The 20,818-nt window shown below is 51.3% G+C and overlaps 1 protein-coding gene across 1 annotated transcript in view; it reads left to right on the forward strand.

Moving 5' to 3' along the window:
* The window catches only part of LOC147903644 (dynein regulatory complex protein 1-like), a 180,781-nt gene that overhangs the window by 89,783 nt on the left and 70,180 nt on the right, over positions 1–20,818 (forward strand). The window contains exon 5 of the mRNA XM_087372207.1: positions 17,978–18,067. Coding sequence (XP_087228333.1) covers positions 17,978–18,067 — 90 coding nt within the window. The remainder of the gene's footprint in view (positions 1–17,977; positions 18,068–20,818) is intronic.

The following is a 20,818-nucleotide window of genomic DNA, read 5'->3' on the forward strand; positions in this document are numbered from 1 at the left end:
GAGAGGGGCAGATGGGTCCCAAGAGAGGAAAGGATATGCAAAATCTGCCCTACAGGGGTAGTAGAAGATGAGCAACACACATGCTCTTGAAATGCCGAGCATATGCACACATCAGAGAAAAGTATAATGGCAGCACGGGTAGCCTGAAAAATCTACTGGAACAGCAAGCCCAAAATCTTAGAAGATACCTAAAATGAGTCTTGGAGCACTGCAGCAAAGTCCTCGGGCTAGCACACAAACTAGCCCAGCAAATACTCACAACATAGAAAGCTTTAGAGTGATTTCTTTCACTAGATGTAATTAACCACTACTTAGTCTAATAATGGTCACCAGTGCTCCTGCGAGCCCTCCTCCCCCTCTCCATAGCCTCTACCTCCCTACCTTCCTCCGCCTCACCTTACGCCCTCGCCTCGCGCCCTTGGCCCTCGCCCTCGCCCCTCGCCCTCGCCTTGCGCCCCTCGCCCTCGCGTCGTGCCTTGCGCCCCTCCCCATGCGCCCCTCGCCCCTCGCCACCACGCCCTCGCCTCCGCCCTCCACCCTTCGCCCCCGCCCGCCGCCCTTGCCCTTCGCCCTCGCCTTCGACCTCCGCCCTCGCCTCCGACCTCCGCCCTCCGCCCTCCACCTTCCGCCCTCCGCCCTCGCCTTCGACCTCCGCCCTCCGCCCTCGCCCTCGCCACGCCCTCGCCTCGCCCCCCCGCCCTATACCCGCCGCCTTGCCTCACCCCGCCATCGCCTCCTCTTCTTCCGCCCTGCCTCGCCTCGCCTCGCCTTATCCTCCTCCGTCACACCCAGGCTCCATCCCTCATCTAACTCCCCCCCCTTTTTGGTGGCATCCTCTTCCTCATCGGAGGTCTCGCAGTTTGTCTTGGCGGTATGGCAGCTCCCTGCCCGGAACCGGAGGCCCAGCCGGACCCTCCCTCTCCAGAAGCCTACCGCGTGATCTTGACAGAGCAACAGTCGTCTCGCGTACATCAGGTTGCCAATGACTTTTCCCTCACTTCAGTCTATTACAGAGTCATTGGACACTCTCCCTCCAGACCAGCCATCAGGGATTGGCTTCAATCCACTCTTATGCTAGAGGACAGCCACATCGAGGAGGTGGCCCTTATGGGAAGGGGCATCTTCTGGCTTAAACTCTCCACTGCGAAAGCTACGAGCAACCTGATTGCTGGTTCCCCCACATCTGTGGATGGAAAGATCATCATGATAGTCCCTTGGTACCGAGGATTCAGTGCAACGGACTTTGATGCTCGTTTCCGCATACCTCGCCACCCAGTGACGCTAGTTTTTCTAGGCCTTGCTGCTGAGTTGCGGCCGATAGTCAGGGACCTGGGTTCCCACTTTGGCTGGGTGATGCATAACACTTTCGTCGACGCGGTTGCTGCGGCAGGAGCTCCGAGAGTCCGTGTGGCTGTGGCAGACCCTGCGTCCCTCCCTGCAGTGATTGAGATCCTTACAAATGCTGGCAGCATTACTCAGAGCATGGTAGTCACAGGACAGCCAGGCCAGTGCCTGAGGTGTCACGGCTTTGGGCACCTGGCTGCTACTTGTCCACGCTTCTCCAGCTCCTCTCGGCCCCCCCCGCCCCCCCCGCAGCCCTCTCCCCCTCCCTCCGGGCAGCCACGTCAGGAGGAGCAGAGGCAGCCGGAGTCCGGTCCAGAGGTGGCTGGCGGCTGGACCGAGGTCAGAAGAAAAAGAGGAAAGAATAAGAAGGCTTCTGACAAAGGCAAGGAGGCAGAGGTTACCCAGCCTGCAACAGTGCCTCAGAGACCTGACAGGCAGCTGCCCCAGGGTCCTGGGAGAGCTTCTTCTTCGTCTGTAGCCCGCCCTCCGCAGCCTCAGGTCCCCCTCTCCTCCGATCCCCAGCTCCCTTCCACTCAACCCCAGTCCCTACCCCAGCCACAGTCCCCTTTTTCCGACCCGCAGCATCAACCCCTGCCTCTTCCTCTTCAGGCCCCTCCTCTTCCTCTTCAGCCCCATTCCCAACCCCAGCCCCATCCCTACTCCCCCGCCCCTCTCAGCTCTTCCGCAGTGTCAGCTTCACCGGTGGTTCCTCAGCCGCGTGCAGCCCCCACTCCCCCTCCTCCGCCCCCCCTGCTAGTCGCTTCCGTGGAGTCTGAGTCGCCTACCCCTCAGCCTCCTTCCCCTTCCCCACCCCAGGCAGGGCACCCCGAGACTGCACCACCCCTGGAGCAGTCTTCCTTGTCTGCTAGCCCGGCCCCCTCAGTTGCAGACTCTGGCGGGCCTCAGCTCGAGGAGAGAGAGCTTCCTCGCGACTTCTACAGGTCCGGTCCCTGGGATTATTTGGATGTGGCCGACCTCGGGACCTTCCCAGCTTGCCTCGACATCAGTATCTTCTTGCTCCGTAAAGGGGCGGATGGGAAGATCGCAGACTTGGCCCCGAGGGATGGCCCCAGCTTTGCTTTCACTTTTCTCAGCGACGGCACCGAGATTTGGACAGACGACTCGGTCTGGGAGGCTCTCAGAGAGCAGACGCACACTCAGATTTGCTCGTGGATAGGCCCGTCGGGTGGACAGCTTCTCGAGACTCAGTGGTCCGAGGGTGACGTGCGCCTACGGTGGCGATGCGCCGCCAAGCGTTTCAGATTGATTGTGATCCTCAGGCCCCCTCTGTCGTGGCCCCTCCCCCAGGATGTCAGAGCCTGGACTCCTCAGAAACTTCGCGCCTTCTACGGGATGACTACCTCAGAGATCTCGAGTTGGCTCGAGAAAGCATTTGTCCATGGCACCAAAGGCCTCACGCCTTTGCTAAAAGTTTTAAAGAACGGGCAGGATGACCCCGCCTCCCCCTCCAAACCCTCACAAAAGCGCCAGCGCCTTCATTCCAAAATACTAGCCTCTTCATCGACCTTAGCCGCGAGCAGACAGTTGTTCGCAGCCTACCAGTCCTCATCATGAGCTTACACATTGTCTCCTGGAACGTGAACGGGTTTCATTCTTCGGGCACCCGTGGTCCTAGGAAGCTCATCTTGAGACAGGAACTTCAACCAGCAATGATTGGTCGCTTGGATATACTCCTGCTCCAGGAGCATAAGCTTTCAGTGGCTCATACCCGTAGCTGCGGGAAGATCCTCCTTGGACGCTCTCACACTTATTGGGAGCCCTCGATTGGTGCACAGGGGAGGAGTGGCGGTGTCTGCACTTCCGTTTGCGAGTCGTTTGCCCAGGGAGTTTTTGGCCATGGTACGTTGATCCCAGGCCGTGCACTTTGGGTTGGCCTAGAGTTGGAGGGCTCCAAAATAGGAATCCTCAACATCTATGCACCCACAGACCTCCGATGCAGAGCCACCTTCTGGAGGACACTCACAGAGATTCTCCCAGACATGGATTCGTGGATTGTTGGAGGTGACTTCAACAATCTGGAGACTTTGGAGGACCAGCAGGGCAGAGGACCAGAGTTTACATGTATAGCTCAGGCAGAGTAGTCCGCTTGGGACTCCTTTCTCTTCGCGATAGGAGGTAGGGACAGCTAGAGAGACCTGTCCTTCCGCCGATGGCGCGGGAGCTTGGACTTCTCGTGGGGCTTCCGCAGGGAAGGGGGCAGACTCCTGGAGAGACTGGACAGATTTTATGTCAGTGATTGGGCCATCAGCAGAGGTGGTCAGGTGGGTGTAGTGCCAGGGGCGACACTCTCCGACCACGCGCCAATGCTCTTATCACTAGACTCGGCAGCTCAGTCCCTTCCTCCCCATTCGTGCAGGATTCCTGATTCCATCTTCTCTAGGGAGGAGGTGCGCAGTAGTATCAGTAGCCTTTGGGACAGAGATTGGGGCGAGTGCGTGGATCTGGTAGAGTCGGTGGCGCAGGCTCTGCAGGAGTCCAGCCAGATTTGCCAGCTCGCAACCCTTCAGGTTCGCCAGGAGTGGTGGGGCAGAGAGAGAGCTCTTTGTAGGGACCTCGCCTCCATTCAACGACTCCAGCAGGCAGCTCCGGGTCCGGAGGAGCTTCGGATCCATGCCCTTCGAGCCAGAGCCCTTCTTGAGGAGACTCTCTAGCGTCGCTTAGAGTTTTCTTATCACGCCTCCCTCTCCTACTAGGCTCGGAAGGGCGACCGGATGAGCAAAGAGTTCTTTAGGACGCATGGCCCGAGGGCAGCAGGTGACCAGCTCCGGAGTCTTAGGACAGCGGAGGGGCACATCATTACCGACCAGGAAGAGGTCTTGGGGTTGGCTATCGATTTCTACAGGACTCTTTTCTAGCAGGAGCAGCTTGCCCCCCGTACTAGACGTTCCCGCGAGGAGGTGTGGAGGCACATTCCAGCCCTTGTTCAGCCCAGCATGCAGACGACATTGATGGCACCGTTCACCACTGTCGAGATGCAGGAGGCCTTGATGGCCATCGATGGGCAGAAATGCCCTGGCGAGGATGGGCTTTCTCGCGCTTTCTTCACCTCTTTCTGGGATCAGATCCATCAGCCCCTCCTAGCAGCCCTCCAGAGGATTTTCAGCAGCGGACATATGCCAGAGAGCCTCTTTTCGGGATTGATTTGCCTCATCCCGAAGGGAGGAGATCGACAGGAGATCCGTCAGTGGCGCCCGATCACTCTCCTCATCACTGCCTATAAAATCCTTGCCAAGATGATCAGCGCCAGAGTTCGGCCACTACTTCCTGACCTCATTCATGACACTCAGACATGCTTTGTCCAGGATCGCAGTCAACTGGATAATGTCTTCACCTTCTCAGAGGCGACGGAGTGGGGCTCAGCACAGCGGGTCGCACTTAGCCATCCTACTTCTCGACTTTGAGAAGGCCTACGATCGAGTGGACTGGTCCTTCCTGGAGGGTACTTTGGAGAGACTTGGATTCCTAGTAGGATGGATTCAGGGTATCTCAGCGTTATACAGGACAGCTTCCAGCAGGGTCATCATCGGCGACAGGATGGGAGAGCGATTTCGATTGGAGAGATCAGTGCGTCAGGGTTGCCCCCTCGCTCCTTACCTGTTTCTCTTCTTCGCCGAGGCGATGACATACTATCTTCGGGCGAGGTCGACAGGGATGCGGGGTGTTCGCCTTCCCATCAGGGAGGACACGGAGCTCCTGGACTCGGAGTATGCAGATGACACAGTGCTGTATGTTCAGGATGATGAGATGATGCTGGAGAGGGTGAGGCTGGCCTTAGAGGTCTTTTGCTCGGCAGTCGGTGCGAAAATCAACTGGAACAAATCAGTTGGTTTTCTCACAAACCCTGGGGCATACTCACAGTGGGGGAGGTTTTTGGGATTCAGATGGATCCCGCGGGGGCAGACTGCTAGATATCTCGGCTTTCAAGTCGGCCTGGACATCACGCCAGCTCAGTAGTTTCTCTCGGTGCTAGATTCCATACGACAGAAGCTGGCTTTCTGGAGCACTGCTAAACTCTCTCTTGCAAGTCGTGCTCTTGTAGTCAACCAGGTTCTCCTGGCCACGGCCTGGTATGTAGCCTCTTGTTGGTGCTTCTCGAGATCCTGCGTGGCACAGCTCAGGAGGATGGTCCAGAATTTCCTGTGGTCTGGGGGGATGGTCTCAGAGATACCATAGCCAGGGTAGCCTGGCAGACAGTCATTCTTCTGCAGGCTGAGGGTGGCTTGGGGGTCATTGATCCTGAGCTTCAGAGTCAGGCCCTACTGGGCAAGTTAGTTATCCGCGGTTTGACCCCGGGGGGGCAAACGTGGAAGATGTTACTTCAACAGGGGATCAGTTCTTGCGTCCCGCGCCGAGGTGGAGAGTGGCCACCGTTCCTTCGGTGGATCTTCACCTCTGCACCGCTTACTCACCCCCGCTCCCCGCTCATTCATAGCCTTCTCACGGTTTGGAGGCGACTCCGTCTCAGTCCCCTCCTAGCAGTCAGGAGGAGATTGACCGCCAGCCGCTCATCTGGAACGATCAGGTCAGAGATACCTTGGGCCTTCAGCTGGGGGAGAGGTCACATATCCCGTGGGACGGCTGGATGCGGGGGCCAGCCCGGTCCCTTCGAGTTTGGAGGAACACTTACAGACACTTGGAGACCGTTGCTCTAGCAGCCGCAGCTGGAGGTGTCCGTGGAGCTCAGGCGAGACGCACAGAGATAGACGGAGCGATTCCTGCCGGTTGGTTGGTTCCACCTGAGATTCAGATCCTCATGCCTGGTGATGCTCGTTGGCTTGGACAATTCACCCCCCCGTGGCATCCCACTGGTGGTTGCAGGTCGGCTGGACGACACCTCTGTATCCTTCTTTGCGGTTTTGGGGGACGGCCGACTCAGGAGAGAGGGTGTGCTCATCGATCCCCTTCTCTCATGGCAGAGGGTTCGTGTCGTAGGCCTCGTGGGGAAGGTTTGGCGGATCGATCCTAGTATAGAGCAGGATCAGCTGCAGTTATGGCACCTCTGGCTTTGGGAGGGGCGGGCCCTGTCAGAGCTTGATTGGGACCCAGGTGAGTGGAGATGGCCACAGGTTGTGGCAGGCCAGGGGCCGACCCCTTTCTTCGCTTGCAGCACGACATTGGGCAGGAGAGTTCTCGGGAGGATGCAAAGCCGCCCGCCCGTGTAACACTCTCCTCTTCTCCGTTCCTAAAACCCAAGTAATCATTCATTCCTTCTAGTTCAGTCACGGGCGATGGCAACTAGATTATCCACCCAGCCAAACTCTCAGATAGGATTCGTCTCATTACGTATTTCATTCCTCATCCTTATCCTTGAGACCCCAATCTCCCTAGATAGTTCCTGGCCACATGTCACATTTTAGGCCCTTACTTAGATGCATCCTTTTTCACCCCTCTCTTGGAGTTCCCTTTTAAAACAATTGCCCCTTGGCAATTTACATATTAGATGCACCTAGGCCCTAGCCCTATTAGAACTATCTAGTCAATGCCATTACGCCCTCACCTTGGACCTTGGCAGTTACTTCTCTTGACCATTTAATTACGCACATTAATTATTACAAAAGTTGGCCATCTAAGAGAAAATGCCCACCGATCTATCCGAGGTCATGCTATCTCGGCTAGAGCATAACATTCCTTCCCTCTTCAAGCATCAGCGTCCTCGATGATGAAATCTGGGAATGCTCTCCGCAACTGGTACACGGATTCCCAAGTAGCTTCCGATAGAGGCTGACCATGCCATGCAACCAACACCGTGGGTATCTTTCGATTTCGTATTTGCATTGTTCCTCGGTCCAGGATCCTTGTTGGTTTGCGTCTTGTAGTATCCTCTATCTCCTGAAACAAAACCACACCTTCGATTAGTGAGTCACCTGTATGCAAAAATTTCTTTAAGCGTGAAACATGAAAAACCGGGTGCACCTTACACCCCTGTGGCAATTCTAATTTATAGGCTACACTGCCTATTCTTTTCAGAATTAACCACGGCCCACAGTATCGAGGTGATAACTTAGCACACTCTCCTGAAGTCAACGACTTCGAGTGCGAAGGAATTCTGAGAAAAACTTTTTCTCCTTCTTCAAATACTCTTATAGACCGATTTTCATCCGCATACACCTTGGCTCTATCCATAGCCTGGCGGATGTTAGCTCTCGCAAGTGCTAGCATCTCCCGCATCTGAACTACAAAGTTCGCGGCACTAGGCACTTTCTGAGGTACTCCAACTATAGTCGGATTGGATAACCATAGTTCAGTTCAAACGGACTGAACCCAGTAGATGAATGTTTCCTATCATTGTAGGCAAACTCCAACAATGGTAACCACTTGTCCCATGTATGTTGCCTCAATGACACATATGCTCTCAGCATATCCTCTAAAGTCTGGTTGACTCTCTCCGTCTGACCATCCGTCTCAGGATGATCCCCACTACTCATTCCTAACTCAGTCCTCAGTGTCTCGAATACCGCTGTCCAAAAGTGACCGGTAAACCTGACATCTCTGTCTGACACTATGGATTTAGGCAATCCATGCAGACGAAATATATGTCTAATAAATAAATCCGCTACTTGCGGGGCACTAATAGACTCTCTAGTCTGAATGAAGTGAGCCATCTTGGTTAGACGATCAACCACCACAAGGATAGAATTATACCCACCTTGTGTTGCAGGTAACCCTACAATGAAGTCCATGGAAATGCTCTCCCACTTACTTAGTGGTATTTCCAAGGGCTGTAAAAGTCCGGGTGACTTCACCCGCTCGGCCTTACTTACCTGACACGAGAAACACCGTGTCACATATTCATGAATATGCTTTTTCATCTTTGGCCAAAAGAAATCTCGCTTCACGAGATCATATGTCTTCTCGACACCTGGATGTCCCGCACACGGGCTATCATGGCATTGTCGAATGACTCTCTGCCTGAGATCATTCTGACCAGGTACTACAACCTTGCCATTTCTAACTAGCATACCATCCCTTATGGTATATCTTGCATAAGTTTGGCCTTTTCTGGATGCCAGGTCATCCTTTTCACTTTCCCCGGGTTTTAACACATGAGCCTTAGGCCATAAGCTCTGGACAAACTCGTCCACCTTCTGAGTTTCTCTGATCTCGGTCATTAGAGCACTCTCTAATACCGTGAAACTCAGGTTGTGCATAATGCGAGACAACGCATCAGCCACCTTATTGTCTTTTCCTCTTCGGTACCGAATCGTTAGACTAAACTCCTGCATGAGCTCTGCCCACCTAGCTTGGCGGCCCCTCAAGTCAGGTTGTTTACAAAAATGTTTCAGAGTATCATGATCCACATCCACATAAAACTCTGAACCATACAGATAATGCCTCCATGTTTTCAAAGCATGGATAACTGCATACAACTCCAATTCATGAGTTGGCCAATTCCTTTGAGAGGGAGAAAGCTTCTTGCTTTCAAAGGCTACTGGCCTTCCCTCTTGAAGGAGGACTGCTCCTACCGCAATGCCACTTGCATCGGTTTCTAGGAACAACGGTTTCTGGGGATCAACTATCTTTAACACCGGTCCTGAGACCACAGCTTGTTTTATGGTGTTAAAACTTTCTTGTTGATTCTGTCCCCAAATAAAAGGTACTTTATCTGAGGTCAGATCAGTCAATGGCGATACTATTTCGGAATATCCTTTGATATGCCTTCTATAAAACTGGACAAATCCCAAGAATGATCGCAGCGCGGTCAGACTCTGAGGGATTGGCCAAGTTAGTATCGCAGCCACTTTCTTCGGATCCATTTCTACCCCCTGTGGAGTAATTATGAACCCTAAGTACTCAAGCCTAACCATACACAGTATAGTTTTCTTTTTATTCACGTAAAGACTGGCTTTCCTCAAAGTACTGAACACTATCCTTAAGTGTTCACAATGCTCAGTAACACTCTTACTGAATATCAAGATATCGTCAATGAAATGTACTACGAACTTTCCAATATACGGACGTAGTAAATCGTTCATAAGCATGACGAAGGTCGCTGGAGCATTGGTAAGTCCAAAGGGCATTACCAAAAACTCATAATGACCAAACCTGCTTCTAAAAGCGGTTTTATGCACATCCTCGGCTCTAATCCGGATCTGATGATAGCCGCACTTAAGATCTATCTTGCTGAAAATCACGGCTCCATGTAATGCATCTAGCAAATCATCAATCCGAGCCATCGGATACCTGTGCTTAACAGTGATATTATTCAATGCTCTGTAATCTATACAGAGACGAAACGTATCATCCTTTTTCCTCTTTAATATCACTGGTGAAGCAAAAGGTGAGAAACTTGGTTGAATCTGCCCCAGCTTGAGGTATTCTTCCAGTTGCCTACGCACCTCTGCTTCTTCAGTAAAACTCATTCTATAGGGAGGTCTATTTACAGGCTCTGCCCCCGGGATCAGTTCAATCTTATGCTGAACTTTCCGCTCTGGAGGTAACCCATAAGGTAGTTCATCCCTAAAGCATTCAGAGAACTCCTCTGTTATAAGATTAACCAGCTTGGCCATCTCACCACTTTGCGTAACATCAGTGCTAGCTGAAGACTCATCCACCGGCTCTACCGATGCGGTGCAAAGGTACAAAAACTCTACTTGAGCCTTCCTGATTTCCATCACGGAAACCAACGGTCCCTGAGGTATATCTTTTTCACCTCGCAAGACATAAAGCACATCATTCATCTTGAATTGATATACGTGCTTTTTCCAATCAATGGCTGGATTCTTACTAGAATGCCACGCCATTCCCAGGGCTATATCCGCATGAGCAAGCTTGGTCATTTCAAAATCAAGCTTCTCAGTATAGTCCTGAATCCGAAGCTCCAACTGGGTAATCCTTTGGTCCCATACTTCAGTTGAACTTCCGTCTGCCATCCTGACTGTGTACGCATAGTCGGATGGACTTGTCTTTAATTTCAGCCTCTTCACGAGCTTGGAGTTAATCACATTGTGAGTTGACGCTGAGTCAAACAACACAATGACATCATGACTGGCCACTTGCCCTTTCATTTTGATTAGCTCCGTATCATTGAAGGCTGTATACCCCGTTGCTGCGGGCTTAGATAGGATGTTATCAGGTGCACTCGTCACTAACTTAGCAACAGATACACATAACAAACAAGGTACTAACCTCTGAGAAGGTCCCGCTAGTTGCATCTGCATATGTTCCGCACTGGGACTCTCCTGCATTTCTACGTCGCATTCAGATATTATCATATTAGCCGTGCGACGATCTTTGTTCAGTGGACAATCCTTCCACTGATGTCGCTGAAGGCAGCCGAAGCACAATCCTTCTTTCCTAGCTTTCTCTTTTTGTTCAGGGGTCAATGAGGACTTTGACCAAGCCCGGGCCGCCATTGGAGTTATTTTCCTTTTCACTCCAACGGTGGTACTTGTTTTTGCTGGTCCCTCAACCGGCTTCACCTGCTTGGTTTGGCCACTTGGCTGCGAGACACTTGTCTTTGAAACCCATTTCCTCTGAAATCCCCCTTTCCTCGGGTGCTCATACTGAGTCCCTGCCTGCACAAATCCACCAGATCTACCTCTGGCATCCTCATAGTTCAGGGCTACTGCTATAGATTCATCTAATGTAGTCACATATTTAGCCCGAACTTCCATTTTTATCTTGTCGTTCAGTCCATAAATATAGTCTTTTAACTGAACCGACATAGGGAGAGGGTCTGTTATTTTCATAACACATTCCCTAAATTTGTCAGTGTACTCTGCCACTGACAAGCTCCTCTGACGAAGATTTCTATAAGCATCCCAAGCTCGGGATTCTTCATCAGGTGGGAGAAAGTGTTTCTTGAATTCAGCTTTGAACCCTTCCCAGGTGGTTGGAGCAACTTGATCCTTCTGTTGCTTTATCCACCATCTATCCGCTGCCTCAATAAACAGGTGTGTGGCCTCGCGGATTTTCTTTAGATCGGATTTAATCTCACAAATGGCGAAGGCTTCTTCCCACTTGTGCAACCAAACCTCGATCACATCAGAGCTGCGCTCGGTCATTCGACCAGCGTACTTCTCCGGTCTATAATTAGCAATATTGGGCACTTTGACCCTAGCGCGCTCTAAGGAATGTACACTGGGCTCTGGCTCTGCTGGAGCTTTGCCCTTGTCAATCCTAGACGGTCTAGCCGACAAGGCTTGCACCATCTCCCTAATCTCATTTTGACCAGCATTCACCTGAAGCTGCTGGTTCATAATCTGCTGTAAAGCATCCTCTAATATTGAGATCCTACCAATCAATGTAGGTGCTGCGTGATGTGACATCTGTTGTGTAGATTGAGCTCTAGACTCACTAGGATTCACCTTGAACTCTGCCCTTCTGGTTCCATTTTGTTGGAAGGGATTTTTTTTTTTTTCTTCTTCCTTAAAAAAAAAAAAAAATATATATATATATATATATATATATATAAAGGAAAATATATACTGCCTCCTTTTTCTGGTTTTTTTTTTTTTTTAATTTTCACTCTGCGAAAAACGATAAACTGAAGCGAACGGAAAAATTGCTCCCTGGGCTTTTCGTCAGGTGTAAACTGACGCTGCGCCTGATTATGTTCGTCGCTCAATCACGTCTCTGATTTCCCATCGCTCCAAACTGCTGCTCTCCGTCGTCACGGCGACCCTCTAGGTCCAGCCACCATTTGAAAAGTCCCGACTGACCGGCAAACCACCACGCTGCGAAATCGCCAATTCGTAGACCCCCTACGTACCTGCGCTCCACTACGCTCAGACTTCTCGATATCCAGTTGGAGCTCAAGGAACTCGCCCCTCTCCCTTGCAAGAGCTAAGCCTCAGGACCAACACTGCAGATGGGCGATGGCATCTCCGGCGAGGGCGATCCTTTCAGCCTGTTACAGTACCTGTTTCCCAAACTCAACGAAAACCCCTTTGCTGCGCGTTTTTCGTCGATCAAATTTTCGCTGCCCGTCGACTCTCACTTACTGACGTCAGTCACGAACCATCCTCGTCGAAGGTCTCCCTCCGTAATCCACGAGTAGCGCCAGCATAAATTCCGTCTGTCCCTCGAACCCTCTCTAAATTCCTGCGCTCTGATACCAAGTGTAACACTCTCCTCTTCTCCGTTCCTAAAACCCAAGTAATCATTCATTCCTTCTAGTTCAGTCACGGGCGATGGCAACTAGATTATCCACCCAGCCAAACTCTCAGATAGGATTCGTCTCATTACGTATTTCTTCATGATTATTCCTCATCCTTATCCTTGAGACCCCAATCTCCCTAGATAGTTCCTGGCCACATGTCACATTTTAGGCCCTTACTTAGATGCATCCTTTTTCACCCCTCTCTTGGAGTTCCCTTTTAAAACAATTGCCCCTTGGCAATTTACATATTAGATGCACCTAGGCCCTAGCCCTATTAGAACTATCTAGTCAATGCCATTACGCCCTCACCTTGGACCTTGGCAGTTACTTCTCTTGACCATTTAATTACGCACATTAATTATTACAAAAGTTGGCCATCTAAGAGAAAATGCCCACCGATCTATCCGAGGTCATGCTATCTCGGCTAGAGCATAACAGCCCGCCCACCCAGCGGCCCAGTTGGTATGCTCAGGGTATCTCCAGGCTATTTTTGCAGGCCTTCTGGAAGGCCTTGTGGGAGAGCTGGCGGCCGCGGAAGATTTCCTACTTCCTTTGGCTACTCGCCCACAAGGGTCTTCCAGTGGGGAGCTGGTTGTGGCAGATTGGTTAGGATGGACTTTGTCAGATTTGTCACGAGGACGAGGAGTCACCAAAGCACTACCTGTGGAGCTGCACTCGCGCCCAGGACGTGTGGAGGTGGACCTTCGGGATCCTTACTCGTGCAGCACCGGAGTTAGGTTTGATCACCTGGGGCGCGTTCTGCTGGTGCAGCACCACACCTGGCTATCATCAGTTGTTCGAGGCAGGCCCGCAGGACCCCATGTTCCTTATCACACAGGGGACTTGGGGGCCACTTGAGGGCATCCCGTAGCACTTGGCAGAGGCGGACACAGGATCTCAGGAGAGGCAGCCAGTCTGGGAGATTATTAATAGCATCGTCTAATGGCACATTTGGACCTCGCGCTGCGCGTAGATCCTCGGTGGTACCTCTCTTTCGACTGCCCAGGTCATGGCCGACATCTGGAGTGAGATTATCCACACACTCAGAGGCCAGTGGGACCAGATACAGGGGGATTCCCGGGCTGGCCGGGAGAAGCGGAGACGTTTCCTTCGAGATTGGGATACGCAGGGCCTCTTCTTCGAGCATACTTCTCAGGGCCTTCAGTGGCGCTATTCACCGCCTCTCTGGCTGTTTATTCACACCCACCTGATCCCTCCGTGAGAGAGAGCTTTTTGTTTCCACTTAGGGCTGCGTCCGATTTGTGAACGCAGCCCCGTCAGCTGCAAAACTGACCCCATGTATCTTGTTTTTTCGAAGTAATATAATCAGCACTGTTTTTTCGGCAAAAAAAAAATAAAATAATGGTCACCAGTCCCATAGATACTAAAGGGTCTCAAGAGGACTTTAATACAATCATTTCATATACTCTCTCTCTCTCTCTCTCACCTCGCACAGTATGGTCATTTATAACGGCTTGTCCAGGTGGCCACAGTCTTCCATGCCTACATTCTCTTCTGCTTCTGGGCGTGGTACTAGCATTATCGACTACATCATAGGTCCCCCGACTTTAGTCCCTTCCATCCATAGCCTTACTGTTAGCCCCTTCATGCCCTCTGCCGACCATGCACTCATCCACTTTACTTTGACTCATGTCTCCCATAACCCACCTCCCCCTCGTTATCACGACCGCCAACCCTACTATGAGGTTCATTTCGACCACCAGTTCGATGATGTATATAGCCAGAACCTCAGTTGCCTACTCCGTCCTCATTTATTAGATGCTCTACCATCCACGCGGGACCGGTGGGAACTTGTACATACTTCACTCGTTTCTGCCGCTCACATGTCGTTCCCTGCCACATGTCATTCGTCTAGTCCCCCACCGGTTGGTCTTGTTCCTTGCAACGGTTGGTATGACGAGGAGTGTAAGGAACTCCGCAGGAAACTTCACCTTGAGACCAAGGAGAAGTCTCCCTCCTTGCCGAAACCAAGAGAGACTACAAGTGGTTGGTTAGGCGCAAGAAATGCCAATTTCTAGCCCGGAATGAGGAGGAGCTGAGATGCTTGCTTTTCAGCTGTGACTCCAAGGAATTCTGGAGAAAATTCCTCCGCTCGAAGTCTCAGAGCCCCCTCACAGATCCACGTGTCTGGTCTGCATATACTTCAGCTCTATACGATGTTCCAGATCAGCCAGATATCGATTTATCCCACTCCCCTAGGCCAGCTTCATCTAGTCTCTTCACACCGGAGAGTGTCCGTGCAGCAGTCCACCGATTGAAGAACAGGAGAGCTAAGGATCATGATGGATTGCAAGCGGAGTATGTAATCCATGGGATTGATACCTTAGATTTTGTTCTCTCCCGTCTCTTCAATGAGTCTGTTTGTACAGGCCTACCACAGTCCTGGTTAGGCAATACCATAGTTCCTATTCACAAGTCGGGGGACCCTATGGAGCCGTCGAATTACAGGACCATCATGATTGCCACGTTATGGCCAAGATCTATGCATCAGTTTTGGAAAGCCGTATAAATGACCATGCCGAGACGACAGGACTCAGAGCCAGAGGGCAGGCTGGATTTCGCAGGGATTATTCGACACTTGACCACATTCTCACACTCAGGGCACTGGTAGAGGAGGCGAAGTCACGAAGGCATCCACGTCCCAAAAGTCGAATATCCCTGAGGTGTGGGGCGAGGTCTTTTGGTAACGTCGCCAGCATCCAGTCTCTAGCCTCTTCTGGAAGGGTGTGACCCAAAGATGCGGGCGAAAAGTGATGTGGAGCCCTCTAATTCCACATTCTTGAGCTGCTGCAACTCGTCTTCTGAAAAAATGACGGTTCTCACGGCCGGTGGAAGTGGACAGAGATTGGCTGAATGGGGATCCATTCGCCAATCGATGTGAAAAGGCCGATTCCAACACTGAAAAACCTCCGTCCGTGAAACTATTGCCGAGGACGCCCTGAATGCGGGCGCAGGAAGAAGGAGAAAGAGAGGGGAAGGGAAGGAGAGGATATACTGAAGGGGGAGACGGAGGTAGGCTGAGGGGGAGGCGTGGGGAGCTGAGTTAGGAAGGAAGGGGGTGGGGAGGGAGAGGGATGAGGGTTTTTTTGTTTATTTATAACTCCTCTTTTTTTTTTTTTGGGGTCTCCTAGGGGGGGGGGGATAGGAGGGAGGGAAAGGGAGGGCAGGGGAGAGGAAGGAGGGGGAGGGGGAGAGGAAAGGAGGGCGGGTGAGGAGGGAGGGAAAGGGAGGGCGGGGGAGAGGAAAGGATGGGGGAGGGGGAGAGCAGCGGGGGGGGCGGAGAGGGAGGGCGAGGGAGGAGAAGGGGGCGGGGGGGCTGGCGGAGGAGAGGGAGGGCGGAGGAGAAGGGGGCAGCAGGGAGGGGGGCAGCAGGGGGGGGGGAGAGGGATGACGGGGGAGGGGGCGGGGGAGGAGAAGGGGGCCGGGGGGGCTGACAGGTGGGGGAGAGGTAGGGCAGGGAGGGAGAGGTAGGGGCAGCAGGGAGGGAGAGGTAGGGGGCAGCGGGGGGGGGAGAGGGAGGGCGGGGAGGAGGAAGGGGAGTGGGAGGGTGAGGGAGGAGGGAGAGGGGGCTGGGGAGAGGGGAGGGAGAGGAGGAGCAGTGAAGGGGGGAGAGGGGGGGCAGTGAGGGAGAGGGAGAGGGAGAGGGGGCTGGCTGAGAGAGGGAAATGGGGGGGGCAGTAGCTCACGGGGAGGAGCAGCAGCTGGTGAAGGCAAGTTCAGTAGCTATATAGAGGGAATTGGAGTGTATGGGATCACTTCAAGGGTGTGTGAGGTATAAAAATGTCACCATCACTCGGATCCTCAGTGGGCCCTCACAATCATCATTAACATCATTAGGGGGATTGCTAGCCATAGCATCATTAACTCCGGTGTCCTCCTTCAAGGGAGGCTCCTTGCCCTTTGCAAGGATTGTCTGGAGAAGGACCTCAAGAACTGGAGGCATTGTAGGGTAGTAGGTGAACGAGGTTGTTTGTCTTGCACCACTCTCTAAACTTGAGCCAAACATGGTAGAGTGAGGGGGGGTAGAAGCCTTTGGATGAGTTATTGAGCTCCCTAAGATCCCATTTACCCCTTGATGTACTTGATGAGCTTGATGTAGACTTCAGGAGGCTCGAAAACTGAAGGGTCGAGATAGAATACTTTTGGTTCTTGAGTACTAGATTGAGATGGAGTTGATAGGGATACTTTAACACCATTGAACCCTCTCTCAATGTGAAGAGGGTTAAAAGAGAGGACAGATGTGACAACCTTGGAGACATCAAATTCTTGTTGAAACAAGCCTCTACCAAGCAGTCTAATTTTTCTTAGGTGATGAAGGCACTGAAGGGTATCATTTGTCAAAGGCATGTGAGGGTCATCACTCTCTCACTGCCACATCTCAAGCCATGTGGGCAAATGCCCCACCTAGCTGCCTCTCTCCCATGCCTTTTAAAAGGGACCAAGGTATTGGGGAGGGAGGGCAATTAACACATATATTCTAGACTGGACATTTAACATCATTGTATATGTGATTATCTTATGTCAAATCCACATGTAGACAAACACCATGGGCCTTATTAACCCCTCTTTGATATTACAATGTATTTGGACCATTACGCCCCACGAGAGGGGTGGGTGACTCAATTTCTTCTTGGAAGAAGACGAGCACTCACTCATAAAAAACATGTCTACTATCAGGAGAAGTCTATGTGATACACATGATAGATCTTTCATAGTTGTCGCCAGAGCAACTACACCAACTGTTGTCACACTGAGAGATGTGGACACACGAGAGAGCTTGGGAGCTCAGAGTTGAGAGTCCCAAGGTCAATTATGGACATTTTAGACACATTATTTCCAAACATTGCATTTCAGATATTTCCATCATCCTGCTGCTGCTGATGTCTGTACATTACCACTCACCCCTTCTTGACTGCAGAAAGCTGTCTAGATCTTCAAGCAGTCTTCCCATCTTCATCCATAGGTTTGCCTTCCTTTAGGTTCATTGTAGTATGGTATAGATTCCTTTCCGTGTTTGGCAATCACAAGTGTTTTTCAGAAGATGAGGTTGAAAGGCGACGAAAAAGCACAAAATAATTGATGCTGTTAAAGTGCCTCTTTAAATATAGACAATCAACATGCTGCATATGAGTGAGATGTCACCAACCTGAGGATGTACATAGAAAATAGTTTTAAGTATGTATTTTGCTTTTGATGCTGATACATCGAAATATTTATTTTCTTGTATTGATATAATGTTATAGTCTCTATCTGAATGAGAAAAAGTATGCTGAAAAAGGTTGCCTTGAGACCCATCTATGAACATTTTGTTACTTCAAGGTTATGCTTACATGTGTCCTGTCCAAGATATGGAATCTGAATGATGATAATAGATATCACTCATCTCTTAATTGCTTAGAGAAGGAAAAAAATAGGTCATGATTGTATTCTTGACTTGTACAGAAAACTACCTTTTCTCATTCAAGACTTTTGTGTGGGCAATATATGCAGAGTGCAATGATCACAGCTGGAAAATCTTTGAGAGCTGCATCTCATGAACGAGAGTGCCGACATGTTACGAATGAAAATCTGAAGCGAAAGGTAGTAAACTTCTTAGTGGACTTTAGTGAACTTTCAAGAGAAAGGTAGAACAGCTTTGTGGACTGGAGTAAATTTTGAAGAGAAAATTAAAATGTTATTTGGGGCTGAGTAAAATTTGGGGAGAGCTCTAAAACAGCTTTGTGGACTTGCAGTTTTAAATCTATTTTCAAGTGTACTTGATTTGCATTGTTTTATGCCAAGAGTGTTAGAGGGTGCTATGCTGTCCCACTCCTAGAGAAACGTCCATTCTTTGTTTCTAAGTGTCTTGGGAAGTTGCTATGCATCTATTCCATTGGCTTCTCAGGGTATCACTGATCTCCTCTAAGGTGTGGACATAATGTCTCTAACCCCTATTCCATGACTGCCGAAGACATGATTGCAGCTAGCATACCAACCCCACTAGAGGAATTCATCCCTCCATAACTAACTGTCATGTGCTCAAAGTTTAAGATAATAAGAGCCCATGAATCTCCTAATGGGTCTTTAAATGTAAAGATTTAATTAAAGCTAAAAGGTCCATTTGTCCTTGAGATGGGTGAACCCTCTTAATTTTAGTTAAGAGCTTATGTAAAAATGCCTGCACTTAGACCCTAAGAGTTGAGATGCTTCACCATATAAGGGGACACTCGCCCTCATATCACATTTGGAATTTCTTCTAGCTAGATCTGGCTTACACTAGATCTAGTTGTAGCTTTGTTTGGTTTATGTGCCTTTCGCACATGAGAGTTCCAAGCACTATAGCTTCAGGCTTCATCATTTTAGATGGATTACTGCATCACATGAGAGTTACGAGCACTCTAGCTGCAGGCTTATCATTTTAGATGGATTGCTGCATCTTATGTGAGTTACAAGCACTCTCTAACTTCAGGCTTTATCATTTTAGATGGATTACTGCATCATTCCTCGACCTTGGAGTTTGCTGCCCTTGCTACACCTTGTAGCTGTATTTTCTATATTTTACCATATTTTAATGTCTGATCTGTTTACTGATTCCTCCAAATGATTCTCTACCGTATACTATGCACATTGCTGGCACATGACACTTGGTATCAGAGCAGGTTTTCGAGGGATTTCTTGGGGGTTATTCCTTCTCTGATTGGCTTCCAAGTTGGAGTAGAGGTAGCGGAGGTGGAGTTACAAATGTGAGCCAAATAGTGTCTGCATTAGGCTGTGCCACATGTTAGTCCTGATCTTGAAAGGTATCCAGATTTGCCATATTTTCACATTTTCTGAAAGAGAAATTACAAGGAGCAAGAACATGTAAGCAGATCCCAGAAACGTCAAGTACATGATGCGATATGCTATGTGGAAAATTTCTAGAGTGCCCTTTGACATTTGCAGTTCTTGGAGTTTCTGAGCTGCTGCTCCTCCCCGTGAGCTACTGCCCTCCCCTCTCCCTCTCTCAGCCAGCCCCCTCTCCCTCTCCCTCTCCCTCTCCCTCGCTGCCCCCCCCTCTCCCCCCCTCGCTGCTCCTCCTCTCCCTCCCCTCTCGCCAGCCCCCTCTCCCTCCTCCCTCACCCTCCCTCTCCCCTTCCTCCTCTCCGCCCTCCCTCTCCCCCCCCCGCTACCCCCTACCTCTCCCTCCCCGCCCAACCTCTCCCCCACCCGTCAGCCCCCCGCCCCCCTTCTCCTCCCCCGTCCCCTCCCCCGTCATCCCTCTCCCTCGCCAGCCCTCCCCCCCCGCTGCCCCCCTCCCCGCTGCCCCTTTCTCCTCTCCCCTCCCCCGCTGCCCCCCTCCCCGCTGCCCCCTTCTTCTCCGCCCTCCCTCTCCCCCACCAGCCCCCCCCGTCCCCTTCTCCTCCCCCGCTCCCCCCTCGCCCTCCCTCTCCCCCCCCGCTGCTCTCCCCCTCCCCACTGCCCCCTTCTCCTCCGCCCTCCCTCTCCCCCGCCAAAAAAAAGAAAAAAAAAAGAGTTATTAAAAAAAAAAAAAAAACCTCCTCCCCCTCCCTCCCCGCCCCCTTCCTACCTTTCTCAGCTCCCCACGCCTCCCCCTCAGCCTACCTCCGTCTCCCCTCTCTTTCTCCTTGTTCCTGCCCCTCTCTTTGCCTTCCCTTCCCCTCTCTCCTACCCTCTCTTTCTCCTTCTTCCTGCACCCGCGTTCAAGGCATCCTGGGCAGTAGTTTCACGGACAGGGCTTTTTTAGTGTTGGAATCGGCCTTTTCACATCGATTGGTGAATGGATCCCCATTTAGCCAATCTCCGTCCACCTCCACCGGCCACGAGAACCATCATTTTTTTAGAAGACGAGCTGCAGCAGCTCAAGAAAGATGTGGAATTAGAGGGCTCCACATCACTTTTCGCCCGCATCTTTGGGTCACACCCTTCTAGATCACAGGCTAGACACTGGATGCTAGCGGCGTTACCAGGAGACCTCGCCTCTCACCTCAAGGATATTCGACTTTTGGGATGTGGATTCTTCCAAGTGGTTTTCGACTCCCACAAGTCCATAGCCCTTGTTCTCAAAGCTAATCCCCAGGCTTTGGGCTCGAGGAGGATCTTTCTTTTGCCCTACACCTTGGGCTTCGATCCGGTTGAGGAGGACAGGCAGGTCACATCACTGCTCATTAGGTTTCCTGGTCTTTCTCAGGTCTACCGTCAACTGCTTGCCACTATTGGAGCCACATTCGGAGCGGTCACGGAGATCCCCTCCCTTCCTGGCATGCCTTCTTCCTTGGCAGAGGCAGTCAGTGCAGATGGGGTGCCTTATGTTAGGGTCATTGTCTCTGACCCTAACATCTCAGATGACCACAT

This window comes from Dipteris shenzhenensis, chromosome 3, assembly GCF_047967505.1.
Source record: "Dipteris shenzhenensis isolate YYH24624 ecotype China chromosome 3, Dip_SZ_1.0, whole genome shotgun sequence".
NCBI classification, from domain to species: Eukaryota; Viridiplantae; Streptophyta; class Polypodiopsida; order Gleicheniales; family Dipteridaceae; genus Dipteris; species Dipteris shenzhenensis.